Consider the following 17,642-nt stretch of genomic DNA (forward strand, 5'->3'; position numbering starts at 1 on the left):
TCGGAGGGCACCTGGAAGGCTCCCTATGTGCTGAGGACAAGGGCTTGTGGGGGTGGGCTGGGCCTGGCTGGGGAGAAGACAGGTCTCTGTCAATTGGGTGCATCACACTGTGGCCTTTCTGTCGTGGATTTCCAAGCGCAAAGATTGTACAAATCAAATGTGGATAATAAAGTTGCGGATGACTCACTGACTTCCCTCCCCTGTGTGGCACCTCCCCCATGCTCTCCTCCTCCCAGCAGAAGCTCCCCGGTGGGGGCAGTGGGTCTGAGTCCCTCCTGTCACCTCTGTTTCCCCCTTCCCAGGTTGTGTGTGTGTGGCGGGGGTGGGGATGAGAATCGGGATGGAATGGCCTGTAGAACGGGATCACTTTAGCAGAGTCAAGTAATAGCGAGGTAGCATTGGCAGGGGTGAGGGTGAAAGAGCCGGGCAAAGCTCTGCAGTAGCCAGAGGAGAGAGAGACTGAGGGTGTATGTGTGCCCTGCAGGCACACACATGTTTGAAGGTCAAAAAGTCCAGGACTGTTCAGTAGAGAGGACAATGGTTGGGAGGCAGGGGTCAGGGAGATGGATGGCCTTCATGGGATAGTCTGGGGAGGCTTTCAGAATCTTCTCTGCCTTCCCTAATCCTGGAAGAAGCCGGTCATTTCAGGGGGTATGGTAATATCCTCTTCCGGAGTACAGGGGACGGGTCCCACCTCATACCCCTTTTCTCCCCCATCCCAGTCCCCTCCCCGTCTTTATCTGCATCACCCTTGATCACTGACCCCGAGGATATCCGTGGTCTCTCCCACTCTCCTCCCTCTAGACCAGCGTGGCACTCTACAGCAGGCATGCGCGAGCATGAAATGAGGGATGGGGCTAGGGCAGTGACCCAGGTCCCGTCACTGCCCCAGCCCTGTCCCCCACCTTATCGTGCAGGGTTCTCAGGGCCCTTGGTGACGATTGGTGACATGAAGTGGCTGGGATTCAAGGTCCGCTGGCGGGCAGCTTCCCGGTTGGCACAGAGGGCCTGGCCAATGAGGTACTCGCTCTCCTGGGCCACATCTGACAGGCGCAAGTCAAACTCCAGGAGGGTCTTGTTGTCCGACATGCCTTCCAGGAGCTGCTTCCCGCCGTCCTGGAAGAGGAGTACAAGGGAAGGGGCCATTTCATATCACTACCCAGGATCGCACACACGTGTGCGTGTGCACACACATACACCCGTTTATACAAAGATGTGACTAGAATGAGAGTTTCGCAAAACAACGGTTAGCCTCTTCGTGAGGCACACTAATGTGTTCTATGCTATCCTATCCTATTCCATTCTATTCTATAAGAAAAATGGTGCTCAAGACTTACTAAAGGGATTTTCTTTTTTCTTTTTTTATTTTTAAAAGATTTTATTTATTTGACAGGGAGACACAGCGAGAGAGGGACCACAAGCAGTGGGAGTGGGAGAGGGAGAAGCAGGCTTCCCGCGGAGCAGGGAGCCCCATGTGGGACTCGATCCCAGGACCCCGGGATCATGACCTGGGCCGAAGGCAGATGCCTAACGACTGAGCCACCCAGGCGCCCCTAAAGGGATTTTCAATGCTCATGGTTTGAAAAACATGGTTCTGTGACAGTGATGGTAACTCCCCTCCTCCGATTCAGCCATGGGCGTGTGAGACAGATCTGGCTAATGACATCTGAGGACATTCTGACATTCTGAGAAGAGTCTCCTCACTCTGAAAAGAGAACAAGAGAGGGGGCGCTCTCCCTTTTTCTGCCTCTGAGCTTGGCCCTGTGTGAGGTGTAGCAGCCTTCTTGGGACTGTGAGAGAAGCTCCTGAGAGGATCTGGCCATGTGGCTGGGTGGGCAGAGCAGATGGCAGCACTGAGCCAGCGAATTTACCAACTCCAGAGGCCCCCTACCCTAGGACTTCTGATTATGGGACATAATGAACATTCCTCTTGTTTAAGCTGTTTCCTGGTTCAGGTTTCCGTTACTTGTAGCCAAAAGCACCCCGAGTGGAGACAGTGTATGTGTGTCTGAGCAAGACTGTTCTCTTGGGAGAGGGTGCAGGGCCCCGTCTGGAGGACATGGAGGGTCCTCCTCACTAGTCCTCACGGCTCCAACCCCTTCTGGGCTGGGTGGGCCACGCTTGATGTGAAACATTCTTATGTGAGAGACAGAATGGTCGTGTTCTATGGCTGTGACCCAAGAGTGTGTCGCAAAGCCAGTTCAATGGGTTGCAGATGCATTTTTTAAAAAAGATTTTATTTATTTATTTGACAGAGAGGGAGAGTGAGAGCAGGAACACAAGCAGGTAGAGTGGGAGAGGGAGAAGCAGGCTTCCCGCCAAGCAGGGAGCCCGACGCGGGGCTGGATCCCAGGACCCTGGGATCATGACCTGAGCCGAAGGCAGATGCTTAACGACTGAGCCACCCAGGCGCCCCTGCAGATGCATTTTTAAAAAAATGAAGTAGAATAGAATATAAAGGAAAATGTCAGCATGTATCACAAGCAGTAAAAGTATATTTCAATGATACTATATTGATGTATATGTTTACTAGGTGTTCATGTAAATTGCATTTCTTATTCTGAGACTTGGTCAAGAAAATGAGAGACATCATCTATCAGAAAGGACCCAGGTGGGGCGCCTGGGTGGCTCAGTGGGTTAAGCGTCTGACTCTTGTTTTCTGCTCAGGTCATGATGTCAGGCTCTAGAGATCCAGCCCTGCATCAGGCTCCGCATGCTCAGCGGGGAGTCTGCTTGAGATTCTCTCTCTCCCTTGCCTTCTGCCCCTTGTGCACACACTCTCTCTCTCAAATAAATAAAAAAGATTTTATTCATTTGAGAGAGAGCGAGGCGTGTGCACGAGCAGGGGGGAGGGGCAGAGGCAGAGGGAGAAGCAGGCTCCCCGCTGAGAAGGGAGCCTGATATGGAGCTTGATCCCAGGACCCTGGGATCATGACCTGAGCTGAAGGCAGACACTTAACTGACTGAGCCATCCAGGCGCGCCAAATAAATAAATCTGGTTTTCAACCAGTCCTGAGTTTGAATCATAGCTCTGCCACTCTCTACTGACTGGATGCTCTTGGGCAATTCACTAGCCTCTCTGAGACTCAATTTTCCATCTGTAAAGTGGGGTTAAGAATACACACTCTAGGGGTGCCTGGGTGACTTAGTCGGAGGTGGCAGCCCCTCGCTGTGTCCAACTCTTGATTTCAGCTCAGGTCACGATCTCGGGGTCATGAGTTTGAGCCCTGTGTCAGGTTCTTGGCTCAGCCGGGATTCTGCTTGAGAGTCTCTCTTTCTCCCTCTCCCTCTGCCCCTCCCCCATCTCTCTCTCTCTCTCTCTCAAGTAAATGAATAAATCTTAAGAAAAGGAAAGAAAGAATTCACGTTCTACTAGGGGCACCTGGTTGGCTCAGTTGGTAGAGCATGCAACATTTTATCTTAGGGTTGTGAGTTCGAGCCCCATGTTTGGTGTAGAGATTACTTAAAAATAGAATCTTCAAAAAAAAAAAAAAAAGGAATACACATTCTACTAGATAACTGTGAGGAATAAAGGAACACTGAAGGATGTCAGTGCCTAGCATAGGATATAACCCGGAATAACAGTAACAGCTAGCGATACTGAGCTCCTAGCCAGTGCCTGTAATGTTAACTTCTTTACAAGTACAACTCATTTCATCCTCCCAGTAACAACTAGTATCTACTTAGAAGTAGATACTATTATGATCCCCATTTTACAGATGAGGACATGGAGACCCAAAAAGGTTAAGTAATTTAACCAAGTGCAAAATGGCAGAGCTGGGATTGGAACCAGGTAAAGTCTGTGCTCTTAACAATTACCCTGGAAGCACCCGAAGGCAGTTGGATTCCATACCCACCTCCCCAAGGCCCCAGAAGGTACAGCTTACCAGCCCGATGTGGTTGCAGGACAGGTTGATGCTGGTGAGCGTGGTGTTGACGGAGAGCACCTGGGAGAGGAGCGTGGCGGTGGGCTCAGACAGCTCGTTGCCACCGAGGTGCAGTGTTGTGAGGCACTTGTTGGTCTGCAAGGCGTGGGCAAGTGCCTGGCCACCCTCATCCTCAATGCAGTTGAGGCGCAGGTTGAGGGAAATGAGGTTGGTGTTGTGTGCTAGGGCGTGAGCCAGAGACTGGGCACCAGGTGCCCGCACCCGGTTGTTGGCCAGGTTGAGCACACGCAAGCGGCTGTGGCTCAGCAGCTTGGCTGCGGCACGTGCGCCCCGGTCTGCGATGAGGTTGTGTGACAGGTCCAGCTCCTCAAGGGCTGGGTGATCCAGGAGGCTGCGAATTAGGATGCGTGCCTTGTCGTCGTCCACCTTGCTTCGGGTCAGCCTGAAGATCTGTGGGCAGGTAGAGGGTATGCAGCAGCCCGCAGCCAGGGAGAATCTGCCTGCCTGCCTCCCTACCTTCTGCAGGGAGAGGAGGGGGCTGCAGGGAGGCCTGAGGTTCTGCTCACCTGCTGTTGGCCACCTGACTGGCCCTTGGGCAGAGCAGAACTGCCCCACATGGCAGATTGGTACCGAACTGGTGGCAGGCAGTAGAAGGAAAGCCTGGCATTTATCGAGAAATTACTGCACGCTGGGCATGCTGCTAGAGGGTATCATAACCATTATCTCTAACCCTCAGCATCCCAGGCACTTTACAGATAGAAAAGGAAGGCTTAGGGTGGATGGGTCATTTGTCCAGGGTCACACAGTGATCAAGCCCCAGAGGCAGGTTTGAATGCAGGTCTGTCTGATGCCCCAGCCCCTCGCTGTGCCCTCTTCAGCTGGCCAAGATCCACTGTGGCGAGGAGAGGAACTCTTGGAAGGAGATGCCAGGGTAAGAACCAGGGTGAGAGATGGGAAGTGGAAGGATGGAGAGAAAAGATGAAAGAATGGGGTAGGACTAGCGTGGGGGAATACTGGAGATGGGAGCCCTAACCCTCCCCCTTCTCACCAGCTCCTTCCACTCCTCCCTCTTCCTTGAGGCCTCTCCATCCTCTTCCCATCCTTCAGTCCCCTGCTTTCTTTACGTCCCTCTTGGCCAACTTAGAGCCTCTTGCCCCTCTTGTCATTTCATTGCACCTATCTGGCAAAGCTCCAATCCTGGATCAAGCCCACTCTCTGTTTTCTGCATATCTGTGCCCAAGCAACTGACGTGATGGAAAAATGTCACATGACAGGACTGGTTGGTATCGCTGGAACCACCAATAGACCCTCAATGCTGTGTGCCAATTCAGCCCTGTTTCTCTGGACAACATACTCTCTCCTCCTCCGAAACAATGACTTCAACCTTCTTTAGCCTCCTCAAACTTCAGGGGGCCACCCTACAGCCTCCTTTCAGCAGGCAAGTCTCCCCTGCCTCCCGGCCATTGAATAAGAACCCTTCACTTTCCTAATACCAAACAGCAACCCACTGCTACCCACCACACCCACTCTCTCCTCTGCCCAGAGCCAACTGTCCCACCTTGGTCCTCAATTCTACCTCTCCTGCCTTCTCAGGAACCCTCCCTGGTCAATGAACCTGTGCCTTTCTCCTGGACTTGGCCGCTTTCTTGCTATTGGATGGAGCTTTACATTGGTTTTAAACACATGCAAATATCTTTTTAAGAAAACCCAAACCCTTCATCTATTACTGATTTCCCCTTAGCCCCCTTCACAGCCAAGTTCTTGAAAAAGCTGATCACAGCCATCCTGTTTCCTCACTTCCCACTCTTTCCATAAACCACTCGGATCTGGTCCCTGTTTCTGGCACTCCACTGACAGTTCCAGCTCTGTGACCTCCGAGTTTGCTAAATTCGGTCCTCAGCATCACCACCCCCCATTGCTGCCTGCCCCTTTTCTTGAAATGCACCCCTCCCTTGGCTCTGTGACTCAGGACCATGTCCCCCTTTTCCTCTTTCTCTGATTTTTTGGCAGGCTTTCCCTCTCCCAACCAGAATATTTGGGACATACTTCACCCAAAAAATTACTCATTGTGTATTTGAGTTTCAAATTTAACTGGATGTCTTGTATTTTTACTTGCTGAATCTAGCAAGCCCATCCTAGTTGTAATTTCACATTTACATGATTGCTGATGAGTGCCTTTTATCCCACCAGGCTGTTTGCTCCAGAGGGCACAAATGGTTTAATTTTGCTCCTTATTGAATCTTCAGCACCTAGGATAGGGCCTGGAGCGCAGATGATCCTTGGACGAATAAATGGCTCGTGAACTGGGAAGGCAGTGCCTTGTTCACCTCTGCACCCCCAGAATCCAGCTTGGCGCAAGGTGCATTAAGGGACACTTGGTCAGAGAGTGAGAAGGAAACGGGAGGGAGAAGATGGGTATGGAGGGGGAGGAAGAGGAGGGGAGAGGGAATCCGAGAGGCGCTGAGGATGGGAGGTGGGGGAAGGCTGGGCCCTCGGGTACCTTGAGGGTGTGGCATGCTTTGATGGTGGCCGCCAGGGAGTGGCAGTCCCGATAGGTGAAGAGGAAGAGGTTCCCCTCGAAGTTCATGCCGCAGTCCTTGACCCCGTACACCAGGTCTAGCTCCTCCAGGTGGCTCAGGCCGGCCACCAGGTCGCGCAGCTGGTAGTGGTCAGTGGCGGGCTCCTCCGTCTCCCCCTCGCTGCCCGAGTCGGACAGCTCCCCGCTGCGGGGTGGGGCGGGCGGCTGCACGGGCGGGAGGAGCTGATCCACGCACAGCCTGCGCACGTAGCTCCGGCAGAGCGGCAGCAGGTCGAGGAGCACCGCGGGGTCCGTGGTGCCTGGGATGAAGTGCTTTATCAGGTTCTCCAGGTGCCGCTCGAAGAACAGGCGCTTCCAGCTGCCGCCATGCCTGGCCACTTGGCACACGGGCCAGCGCTGCAGGCAGCAGCGGCGCCAGTAGCTCTCGTCGTCGATCAGGTTGGCGGTCACAGCCAGCGGCAGCTCGGGTGACAAGTGGCTCAGCACCTTCTGCTGGTGCTCTGGAAGCAGCTGCTTCAGGATAGGGTTGTCTTTGGGAACAGGAAGGAAAGCAGGAGTCACAGTGGGGGGGGGGGCATGGCGTGGTGCCCTGCTCCGGGCCTGCCTAGGGGCACTGGCGAAATGGAAGACCCTCCCCGGCCCTCAGGGAGCCCCAGTCCGAGGGGGGGGGGACAGCCTTTACTCCCAGGGATGCTCAGGCTGAGACAGGAGATGCAGCCCCAGGCTTTGGGGTGTTCCCTGCCTGAAGGTGGACAGCTTAGTATCTGGTTTCCGGGAGCTCCCAGTCTAAGCACGAATCTCAGGTCTAGCCTTCAATTATCACTTGGTCTGATGCAGGACATAATCCTGAGTTCAGAGATTCCCAAATGATTTGATTCATTCATCTCAAAACAAGAAAATGAGCACCTCCTGTGCACCAGACACTGTTCTAAGTGCCACGGATATAAGAGTGAACAAGACAGAGGAAGCCACTCCCTCTTAGAGAGGAGGCAGACAACAAATCAGTCAGGTGAGTATATTGTAGGTCGGGTGGTGGTAGGTACTGTAGATAAAATGACGATCCTGTCTTCAGAGCACCCTGTCTGGTAGGAGAGGTTGGCAACTCATCTTTGAAAAGGATGACCATTTACAGAGCACAGAGTACAGCACAAACCAAGAGCCTATACACACTGTGGAGGGCTCCAAGAGAGTGGAGGATGGTCCACCAGGGAGGGCTTACTGGAGGAGGTGTTCAGTAAACACGGTTTGGGCTGGGTTGGCTGGAGAGTGGGAAAGGAGAGGAGAGGCCATAGGCGCACAGGGCACAGTGTGGGTGGGAACCTGGTGGGGCCTGGAAGTGGGGGCAGTGGGAGAAACCATTCTGGCCCCAAGGGGGAAGGGCAGTGTTGAGCAGGGATGAGGACACAGTGCGGAAGGGCCGGGGCTGCGCCGGGACCCAGCCTCTGAGGCCTCGCTGAGGCTTGCCTCTGGGCAAATCCCACCCATCCTGCCCCATTCCTGACCTTTCCCTCCTGCCCAGGGCAGGGACAGACTCACTCTGGAAGTTCTTGACAATGTGCTGAATGCAGAGCTCTGTGAGGAGGGGCACGATGGCCAGTGACCACTCGGGATCCTCAGCTATGATCCTGCGCATCCAACGTACTTTGGTCCCAGAATTCCAGCCCTTGGACTTGCTGGGGGGTGGGATAATTGAGGGCCTTGAGGGCTGAGGGCCTGTGCTCGAAGTTTGGCCTGCAGTGGAGAACCTTTCCTGCGTGGAGATTGAGGATCGGCTGGGTGCCGACAGTGTCGATGTTGCTAGGGTTTCCTGCATGCTGTGGACTGGCAGCCTAGGGGCAGGGAGCCCCTTGGTGATGGCCTTGTGACGATGAGTCTCTCACACTGGCAGATCCTTGATGCCCTGGAGGGAGAGGAGGGGTGGAGGTCTTAACTTTGGAGTGGGCATTTAGCAAGAGAGGTAGCACAGAGTGGTTCTTAAGGGTCCATCTCTGGAGTAGAGCTGATCCAGGTATAGATCCCATTGGCTAGCTGTGTGGCCTTGGGCAAGTTACTGAATCTCTTATAGTTTCATATGCCTCCTCTGTGAAATGAGGATGGCAGTCACCTATAAGAGGAACGGGAGAAGTGAATAAAATAATGCATCCAAAGGGGCACAGTATACTGCGACACATGCAACTATAGCAGGAAGCAGGCCCACATTTTGGATAATAATACCTACACAGCAATGATAAGTAATTGATATATGTTGGACCCTTATTTATTTACTTACTTTAAAAAAAGGGTTATTTATTTATTTGAGAAAGACAGGGAGAGTGTGCAAGCATGAGCAGGGGAGGGGCAGGGGGGGAGAGAGAATTTCAAGCAGACCCCCCCACTGAGCATGGAGCTTGCCGTGGGGCTCAATCCCATGACCCTGAAATCATGACCTGAGCTGGAACCAAGAGTAGGATGCTCAACCGACTGTGCCACCCAGGCACCCCTGGACACATTTTTTAAAAAAGTTCTTTATGCATATTAACTCATTTAATCCTCACAAAAGCCTTTTTGAGATAGGCACTCATATTTTTCCCATTTTTCTGATGTGAACCTGAAACACAGGTTAATTGACTTGCCCCACGTCATACAGCTTATAAATAACAAGGATGGATTTAAATTCAGTCTATCAAGTCCATACCTTTTTTTTTTTTTAGATTTTAAATAATCTCTACACCCAACATGGGGCTCGAACTCACAACCCCCAGATCAAGAGTTGCATGCTCTACGGACTGAGCCAGCCAGGCGCCCCTCAAGTTCATACTCTAAACCCTACATTGTACTGCCCCTCTGAGGGTGAGGTGTGAGGGTGTGTATTGCCAAAAGACGGAGGTATAATAAAGAACCATTTAGTTCAAAACAGCTCCCGGGGTTAAGTATTTTACAGAACAGCAACTGCCTAACCAGGAGGATGGAGTTGAGAACAGCACTGCCAAATAGAAATGCAATACATGTCAAAATGCAAGCCACATATACTGTTTAAAATTTTCTAGCATCCACATTAAAACAAAATAAAGAGAAATGGGTGAAATTAATTTTATGTTTAACCCAATATGTCCACAATATTATCATTGAAATATGTAATCAATATAAAAATTAATGAGATATTTTATATACACTTTTTCATACTAAGCCTTCGAAATCCGATGGCTCAATAGTCACGTGTATCTAACGGCCTCTGTTTTGGATAGTGTAGGCTGAGATGAAGACAGAGGGGAGGGGACCAGACCTATGCTCTGTCCAGGGTGCCGGCACCTTCCCTCTTGCCCTCTGAGAGCTCTGGCTCCGCTCCTCCCCGCCCCCCCCCATCTCCCTATCCAGTCTTCCTAGTTCTCCCAGCCTCCCGACATTCCAGACGGCAGCGGGAAGGCGTGGGAGGTGAAAAGGCAGCTAAATCTGGGGCTGGAGACAGGAGACAGAAGATGTATCTGGGTCTGGGGACCCTCCTCCGCGTTTGTCCATTCGTGCCTCCCTGCTGCAGGTGCCCCTGCCCTGAGGCTGCAGGCTGAAACGGGGCCGCTCCGCATGCAGCTCCTCCTCCCGGCAGTTTCCCCTCGGATTTGCTCCCTGACTCGTGCACTGTGTAGTGCCCGGTGGGAAGGAACACTCTGAACCAGCAAAGGTGTCCTTGGCAGATGGAGGGGACCAGATGGTACTCCCCAGTCCACCAGGCATCTCAAGGAGGAAGAGCCTGGCTGTGTGTGTGGGGAGGTGGGGGGCAGAGAGAAAGAGATGGGGTGGGGGGGGCATGAGGCAGTGTAGGGAAGACATCTATGTATTTGTGACACCCTTATGCAAATCAAATGCAAATTCACAAACCCATTGTGTCCAGATTTGTGGAAGAACCAGCTGGTGCATTTGACTAATAGCCCCTCAGAGGGTGTGGCTGGGAGGGGATGCTTCTTAAGAGGTGCCAGATGACTTTGCATTTCTGGCTTTGCCAGTGATTTGCTATGTGACCTTGGCCAATTTACTTAACCTATCTGAGCTTCAGTTTCGATATCTTCCTTCTGCAGGCGGTTATGGAAATTCCTCTGAGATAATGTCTGAAATGAGTACTGGGGGTGGGGGGGTGGGGAGGATGGGAGACAGGGGTCTTGGGCTGGGGAGAGAATACCTCGGAGCCCTACCTCTGAGTGCTGACCTGAGATGGTATCCTTGAGTGAGGCGCTTCCCTATCTCCAGGGGAGAGGCGGAGGGCAAGGTGGCTTTGGTGGTGTTTGGGGCTGGATTAGGATGGAGGGGCCTGGCAGTCCGGGCACCAGGAGGAAAGAGACAACAGGCCGGCCCTGTTCCTCCCAGCTCTGTCTCTGGGGTCTTGGGGCTCCCACCAAAAGTTCCCTCCAGAGTTCTGGCTGAAAACATTCCGGCATTCCCTTTGAGCCCAGATGTATCCCAAGACACACTGTGGGCCACACCCAAGGGAGCAGGACCTGGCTTGGCGGGGGGAGCCCCAGGTTTCTGGCTGGTGTTACCCTGGAGCCGACTGACTCTCCAGATATTTCTCACAGCGCTGCCCAGCCTCACCATCCAGGTAGGCCCTTCCCTCTCCTTCGTCCTGGGAGGCCTCGTGTTGGGGACACCCCACCTGGGGGCAGGCATGCCGCCCCCTGGAACCGGGCGGCTGTTGCTGGTTCTACTGTCTAGTGCTTCATTGTCTTAGGACCCGACAACTCTTCCTGAGGTCTGCTCCTCATCTTTCTTGCTGCTGGTTGGAGCTGTGTTCCCCTCTGGGCATGACACTGCAGGACCCACCCCAGGGTGGGCTCCGGGGTCCTGAGCCCCCTCCTCAGAAAGAGGAGGCAGATGCGCTCCAGGTACATGGCGGGTATCAAAAAGAGTCCCTATCGTCCTGCAGGGCTTACAGAAACCTCCATACCACAGGGTCTGATGCCATTTGTAAGGTTAAAGTGTGAAACCATTAACCCAATAATAAGGTCAGAGTTGACAGTTTTCACTTTCCCCATCACCTATATAACCCAACCCCACCTACTTCCCCTCTGATAACTATCGTTTGTTAACTAACTGGAATTAAAAAAAAAAAAAGAGGATATAAAGCATGGTCCCTCCCTGCCCAGGCGGTTCACCTGACCCCTGCCCTTTATCAGACCCCTGTACCGCTGTCCCTTCAGTGATCTGATTGAGCACCCTCCACCCACACCCACCCTAGACTGTGAGCAACTTGAGGTGCAGGGGCTGTTTCTGACTCCTTTTTCTCCCTAATCCCTGGCCCATGCCAGGTCTGCTTTACAGGAGGTAGCTGGTGTTCGGAGCTGCCCCGCCCCCTTCCGAGAACAGACTCTGGCCAACAGGAGTGTCCCATACTGGTCAGGGTGACTGGCTCAGGGGTGATGCAAGCCAATCAGGGCCTTTCTTGGGCTTTGTTGGAGTAGCCGCAGAGGTGGAGGTAGACGCAAGGATACTCATCTCCTGCTGCGGGAGGCTGGCTGTTTCCCTTCACATGGAGCCCTGTCTGCCGCAGGAGGGAATGAAGCCTGGGGGAGACCAACAGAAATGAGAGGTGGACAGAGAGCACCCGGTACCTTTGGTCCCCAGTCTGACGCCCCCAGGCCCCCGAGAACTGCCTGGCTCCTCGGCAGTTCCTCTGGTTCTGAGAACTACTTGGCAGCCTTCTGATAGGTCCCTTTTGCGGAAACTGAGTTGGGTTTCTGCCCCTTTGTGACCAAAGGGCCCTGACCATTTGGGCAGGCTCACAGTTTGGTGAATGGAATTATGGAAAAAATCCTAAATCAGTAGATGAAATAGTTCAATGGGGTGGCTGAGAAGGGCCAGAGGCCTGGCATCTCACTCGGGGGCCTCTTCCTCTCCAGGCCGCCCTGGGCCTCCAGCCTCCCCTCTCATCTCTCCCGCTGGAGGACAGATCAGCAACCTGACCTACTCAGCATGTAGCAGTTAACAAGCTCCTTTCAGAGCTTTGGGGTCCTTTGGATCTTACAGCCACTCTGCAGGGGAGGCAGGGCAGGCTTCTCAGCCCCATTCTAGGGATGGAGAAATGACTGGTCCTCGGACAGCTAGGAGGGCTAGGCCCAGGGCCTGAGGGCAGTCACCTCCCCCTCACCACAGTACACTGCTCTTCCCCAGGCACTGCCCACAATTTTCCACCCTCCGCCAGGAAAGAAGGCACATCCCTGCTTCCTGGGAAGCTGGGGGGCCTATCTTTATGCAACGAGAACCTGTCAGGGAAGGCCTCTCCGGGCCGAGAGAGCAATCAGACATTGGCTCCCCGCTATGGAAATGTCAGGCCCCTAACATATCTATATCTCCCTTCTTCTCAGTCATCCACAGCTGAGTGTGAATGAATTTCAGATTCAACAAGCCCAGTTAGGAAGGGGGCAAGGAAAACACACCACTGAATGTGGAGGGCCCACAAGTCAGGGGCCCTGTGATAACTCCCCCTACTTCCCGGGGTGGCCTCAGTCTGGCCCAAGCATCGCCAGTCTGCAGCTGATGGTGGTAGCAGGTGGTACTGTCTTCCCCGGAAGCCTGAGGCATGGATAGGTATCCATTAGCCAGGGGCCCAGGGGCACCCTGACAGCTCCCAAGGGCCCAAGGAGGACAGCCCCAGAAATGGCAGCCACCTTCCTTTTTGGAGCTTTGTCTCCCTAGGGAACCTATGGGGCAGACAGAGAACCCCAGAGTTTGAAGACTGGAAGCAAGTTGAAGACCCTGATCCTTCTCTGGGGCAGGAATCTTTTCTGACATTCCAGAGAGAAGGTCAGGGCCATGGGGAGTGACTGCCTTTTGTGCCCCCACCTGGTGTCCCTAAGGGCACAAGTTACCCTAGGATGGGGAAAGTGGGGACATGTCCTGTGACCTTTGCCTCCTGGCACCTGTTTCATGGGTGTGTTGGGCTTCACATGCTGTGTCTCCAGCATCAACCCTAACCCAACACAGGACCACAGTCCCTGTAGAAAGGCCAGTCCTCCCCCCAACCAGGTCCCCACTCTGTGTCCTTAGGACCGGGGTCCAGGGTCCTGAAATCACGTTCAGGCCCTAACTCAAAGGGTTAGGTGTTAAAGTCCGCTCTCTATGTGCCCAAGCACAGGTAATATAAAAGGACAACATGCCCTAGTTCGGCCAGCTTGTCTTCATTTTTGATGGCTTGTGTCTGCTGGACAAGTGTTCTGGGAACCAGATCCTTGCCTATGTAACAGCTATGATTTATTGAATGTTAGGCTGTCAAAGCCTTTGCAGCTGGCCAAGGACTCAGGAATTACACTGCCCGAGGGCCAATCTACACTCTGCCCCGGAGCATCTGTGAGACCTTGGGCAAGTCATTTCACCCCCCACTAAGCCTCCATTTATTTATCTATAAAATGGGGATGGAAATGAATAGTACCTACTTCCGAAGATTATCCGTGCTGATGTGTGTGAGACGTTTCATGTAGTGCTGGGCCCAGAGCCAGCATTCAAAATATGATAGATATTATGATGAGATGTTACAGGCCTCACCTACATACGTTTATTAAATCTTCAAATTTATTATTGAGGGCTATCACTGCTATTATGACACTATTATCCCCATTGCACAAACGAGGAAACAGGCTTAGAAAGCCTAAGTAACTTGCTAAGTATGCATCACATAGCTAGTAAGTGGGAAAGCTAAGGTTTGAGCTGATATCCGTCCATTACTTCCGTGCACAAAAGCGTAGGCAAATAATGAGCTGTTGGGGTTGCTTCCTAAATTGTCCAGACTTGGTTGTTCACAGCACTTTTCCAGTGGGCCTCCCACTTTCTCCAGCTCATGAGCTCTCGCCATCTCCGGGTAACCCTTTTGATGCTGGCCTAAACAGCTCAGGCTCCCTCAGTCCCTAAATCACTGCCCAGCACGGGGTCCTTCCACAGAATTGGGCCATCACCTGTATTCTTCAGCCCGAGGCCTTCTGGGGACCAGAGAACATCCTGCAGAGCTGCGCTCTCCTGGCCCATGGCTCGCATTGGGCCCTTGATGTTCCTCACAGACCTGGGATTCAGTGCCTGAATCTAGCACATTCCCTCCTCTTGGACATCTCAGACTTCTCAAGTCCCCAGTTAAATCTAACCACTGTGGGCAGAGGCTTCTCCCTCTGCCTGAATGGGAAAGTTGAAGAGGCTGGGGGAGCACACTCTCCCCTTCCTGCTCATCACATCTCTGGCCCTCATCTCCCCCCCCCCTTCCTCTTAGCTGAGGAGCCAAAGCACCTCTGTGCCCCTGGGCACCACTCTCGGGGCTGGCTCAGCTAGATGGGTTCCACCCTCCACCCACTTCTCCCACTGTGCTTCCCCTACCTTCTCAGCCAGCTTCTCCTTCACCTTAGGATCCCCAAGGAGAACTCTCCCTGGGCATGTCCTCAGGGGCCCCGGGCATTTGTCTGACTTCCCCTGATCTCTTTCATGCCCCTATCAGACCCTAGCTCGGCCCATATCACTCCCAAATTCCCATTCGGGAACTTTCCAGTTTGTGAAATCACAAAAGAGGGACAACAAAGTTCAACAACAGAGCCCGGCCCAGCTTGCTTGGTGATTGGCCCCAGTGAGACAGCAGCAAACTTAATCACACCCCTGGGCCTGGCCCTCCTCCCAACTCCTGACCGCTTTGGTCTGTTGTCTTTAATAGGACTCCAGAGTATTCGCTCCCCACCCCTCAGTCCAGCCTTGGGCTCAGACACCCAGCAGGGAAGCTCAGCTCCAAAGGCCAGCGAGTCTCTCCTCCAACCTGCCTGGGGTGCAGAGGCCCTTGCTGTGCCTTGGTAACCAAGGGAAACCAGCCGTGCTGTGGGAGGGAGGGTGGAAGGGAGGTCCCGAAGCTTCTGGACCTGCAGGAAGGACTGCAGCTCGCAGGAGCTGGGCATGGGAGTCAGCCTTTCTGAGAAGCCTGAGGCTCCGGTCTCAGGACAGCTCTGACCTACCCATGCCCCACTTCCCCTTTCTCCTTCTCACGGTGCCTACCCCCCCCCCCCCCAGCATCCCTTTACTCGCAGACCCTAAGCCTCTGGGCCAGTATGCAGACAGTGACCGTAGCTAGGGGAGAAGGCAAGAGTTCCGCCTCAAGTGGGTGGGCCTGGGGGGCCTCCTGTGGGGACAGGCCGGCCCAGAGCCAAGGAGCCAAGCCAGCCTCAGACGGGCAGGAGTGGGGGGCAGGGGGAGTTAGGGAGACCCGGGGTGGAGCGTCCTCTCTTCCGGGGCTCACCTCACCCACTCTAGGTGCCGGAGCGCTCACCTTCCTGCAGGCCCCCGCGCGGCCTCGCCGGTCGTTATGGACGCCCCGCGTCGCCAGGGGGCGGGGCCGAGGGCCGGTGCGCATGTGCGCGAGTACATCCGCGTGTGCACCGGGTCTCCGCGGCGGTGTGGGGGATCAGGAACTCTGCGGCGGTGGTGGTTGGGGGTGGGTGGGGGGCGTGCTCTCTGGTTCTGAGGGACATGTTTAGGAATAGATGGGCTTTTCTGGGGGGAAGGTGAGGAGTGGGAGCCAGGGCAGGGCTCCTGGACTGGAGTGCTGTTCCTTTTTGGTACCTTTGTGTGGAAACGAGGGTGTAGGGTGACGAGTGGAAAGACGGTCGAGGAAAAGCATCGGCAGTTTCTTCTGGAAGCTGAGGAGATGGACGGGCACCTGCAGGGGTTACTGGAACTCCTCTGAGGCCTGCTGTTGACCCCGGGCCTTGCAGGAGAGCTGTGGGGTGCAGCATCCGTGCAGAGTGGCACCTTCCACCTTTCTCCAGGATGTAAACAAGGCTGATGTCAGGCACCAGGCAGGAAGGTTCAGGTCTCCACAGCGCTCCTTCACACAGCCCTAAGCGTTATGTCACCCCTCCCTGCCTCAGCCCTGACAGGGGGTGGTGCTCCTGATGGGCCTGAACAACCAACTTCGGCGGGGGGTGGGGTGGGGTGGGGTGGGATTGGCTAGGAAGAACAATTGTCCTTCAGGAGGGGAGAGGCGACCAGGGTGGTGGGACGTTTCACATGGAGGTAGTTTAGCTTTACTTTCAGCTCTCCCGATTACTAGTATGTTAAGTCTAAGTTAACATCTTAGAAGCTCGCTTAACTCATCATAAAACAGGGGCGCCGCCACAACTCTTCCCCCTGGTGTTCACGATAAAGAGCTGGGCTTCCAGTGAGCACCGCTGAGATGTGGCTACTGTGGCAGTTGCCGAGCTCCGGAAGTACAGCTTTGCAAGCCCACAGGGCTGAGCAAGCAGTCCGGCCCTGCAGAATTCCCGGCATCCCATGCAGGCAGGGACTAGTCCCCTTGCAAGCCCTTTCACCCGTGCAATTAGAATGAGAAATCATGCCAGAAGCCACGCTCTGCGCTTATAATTTTAACTAAACAGCCCCAGAACGTGTTCACCAGGGAGCCTTTGACTTGGGAGATGGGTTCCCCTGAGGTCCTTTCCCTCCTCTAGCAACGGAGATCTGGGAACAGAGGTGGAGGTCCTGAGCCTGGCTGGGTCCTGAGCACATTCATTCTAGTAGGGAAGGAGGGCTGCCCTTGGACTCTCGGCTTCCTCCCACTCTGAGCTGCCATTTCTCAGCTTTAGCTCCAGCTCAGGTTTGGGGCGGGTGCTGTGCAACTTTAAGCCTCTGGCCCCCTGCACTCTCCAGGCCCCATCACCTGCCAGTCTCCCAGCTCCCTGTGCCTGCTCACCTTCCCCACAGGGCCCCTGCCCTGGCTGTGCCCTGGCCTGGGGCATTCCTCCCTCAGATAGCCTCGTGGCTCACACCCTCCCCTCAGGTGCCACCTCCCCGTGAAACAACAAAGTCACCCACCCTCCTGATCCCTGTCCCAGTTTCTCTGCAGACCTCATCCCTGCCTTACACCCACTTCCTTCTCTTTATTGCGTATTTCCCCACTAGCAGCAAGCTCCACAAGTGCAGCAAGTTGTAGGCCTTTGGTTCTTGCCACATTCTCAGCAACTGACCAGTACCTGTTGCTCATTTTATCGACGGGGCCTTTATGAAAAGCTGCAGTTACTGAAACAAGTGGCACCAGAGAGGATCTGCCCTGTTGTCATGACTTTCATAGGGCAGTTCTGGGTCTTGGTGGCCAGGGAGGCCCTGGTGGGTACCGAGAACAGGCTGGCTTTGGAAAGCCCATTGAGCACCAGGGGCGAGAAGGATGGTTCTGATGTGGATGCTGGGTGGGGAAAGCTGCTCGTTTTTAAGCAAAAGACCTCCTGGAGCTTTCT

At 54.1% G+C, this 17,642-nt stretch overlaps 1 protein-coding gene across 1 annotated transcript; it reads right to left on the minus strand.

Moving 5' to 3' along the window:
* Positions 1–906: 906 nt before the first annotated feature.
* Positions 907–8,239, minus strand: TCTE1 (t-complex-associated-testis-expressed 1). The gene is made up of 4 exons (XM_034990820.1): positions 7,963–8,239; positions 6,388–6,956; positions 3,888–4,337; positions 907–1,116 (listed from the first exon to the last, which is right to left on the minus strand). The coding sequence occupies exons 1-4, from the start codon at positions 8,237–8,239 to the stop codon at positions 907–909; spliced, it is 1,506 nt and encodes a 501-aa protein (XP_034846711.1).
* Between the last annotated feature and the right edge of the window lie 9,403 nt (positions 8,240–17,642).

Source organism: Mirounga leonina, unplaced genomic scaffold, assembly GCF_011800145.1.
Source record: "Mirounga leonina isolate KUSES-001 unplaced genomic scaffold, KU_Mleo_1.0 Mir_53, whole genome shotgun sequence".
NCBI classification, from domain to species: domain Eukaryota; kingdom Metazoa; phylum Chordata; class Mammalia; order Carnivora; family Phocidae; genus Mirounga; species Mirounga leonina.

What these genes read in the sequence shown, in the direction of transcription:
- TCTE1 (XM_034990820.1), bottom strand. Translation starts at nt 8,239, where the DNA reads ATGCAGGAAACCCTAGCAACATCGACACTGTCGGCACCCAGCCGATCC. An exon ending in CATTGTCAAGAACTTCCAGA is followed by an intron (nt 6,957 to 7,962) that starts GTGAGTCTGTCC and finishes CTGTTCCCAAAG; the next exon opens with ACAACCCTATCCTGAAGCAG. An exon ending in AAGCATGCCACACCCTCAAG is followed by an intron (nt 4,338 to 6,387) that starts GTACCCGAGGGC and finishes ACCTGCCCACAG; the next exon opens with ATCTTCAGGCTGACCCGAAG.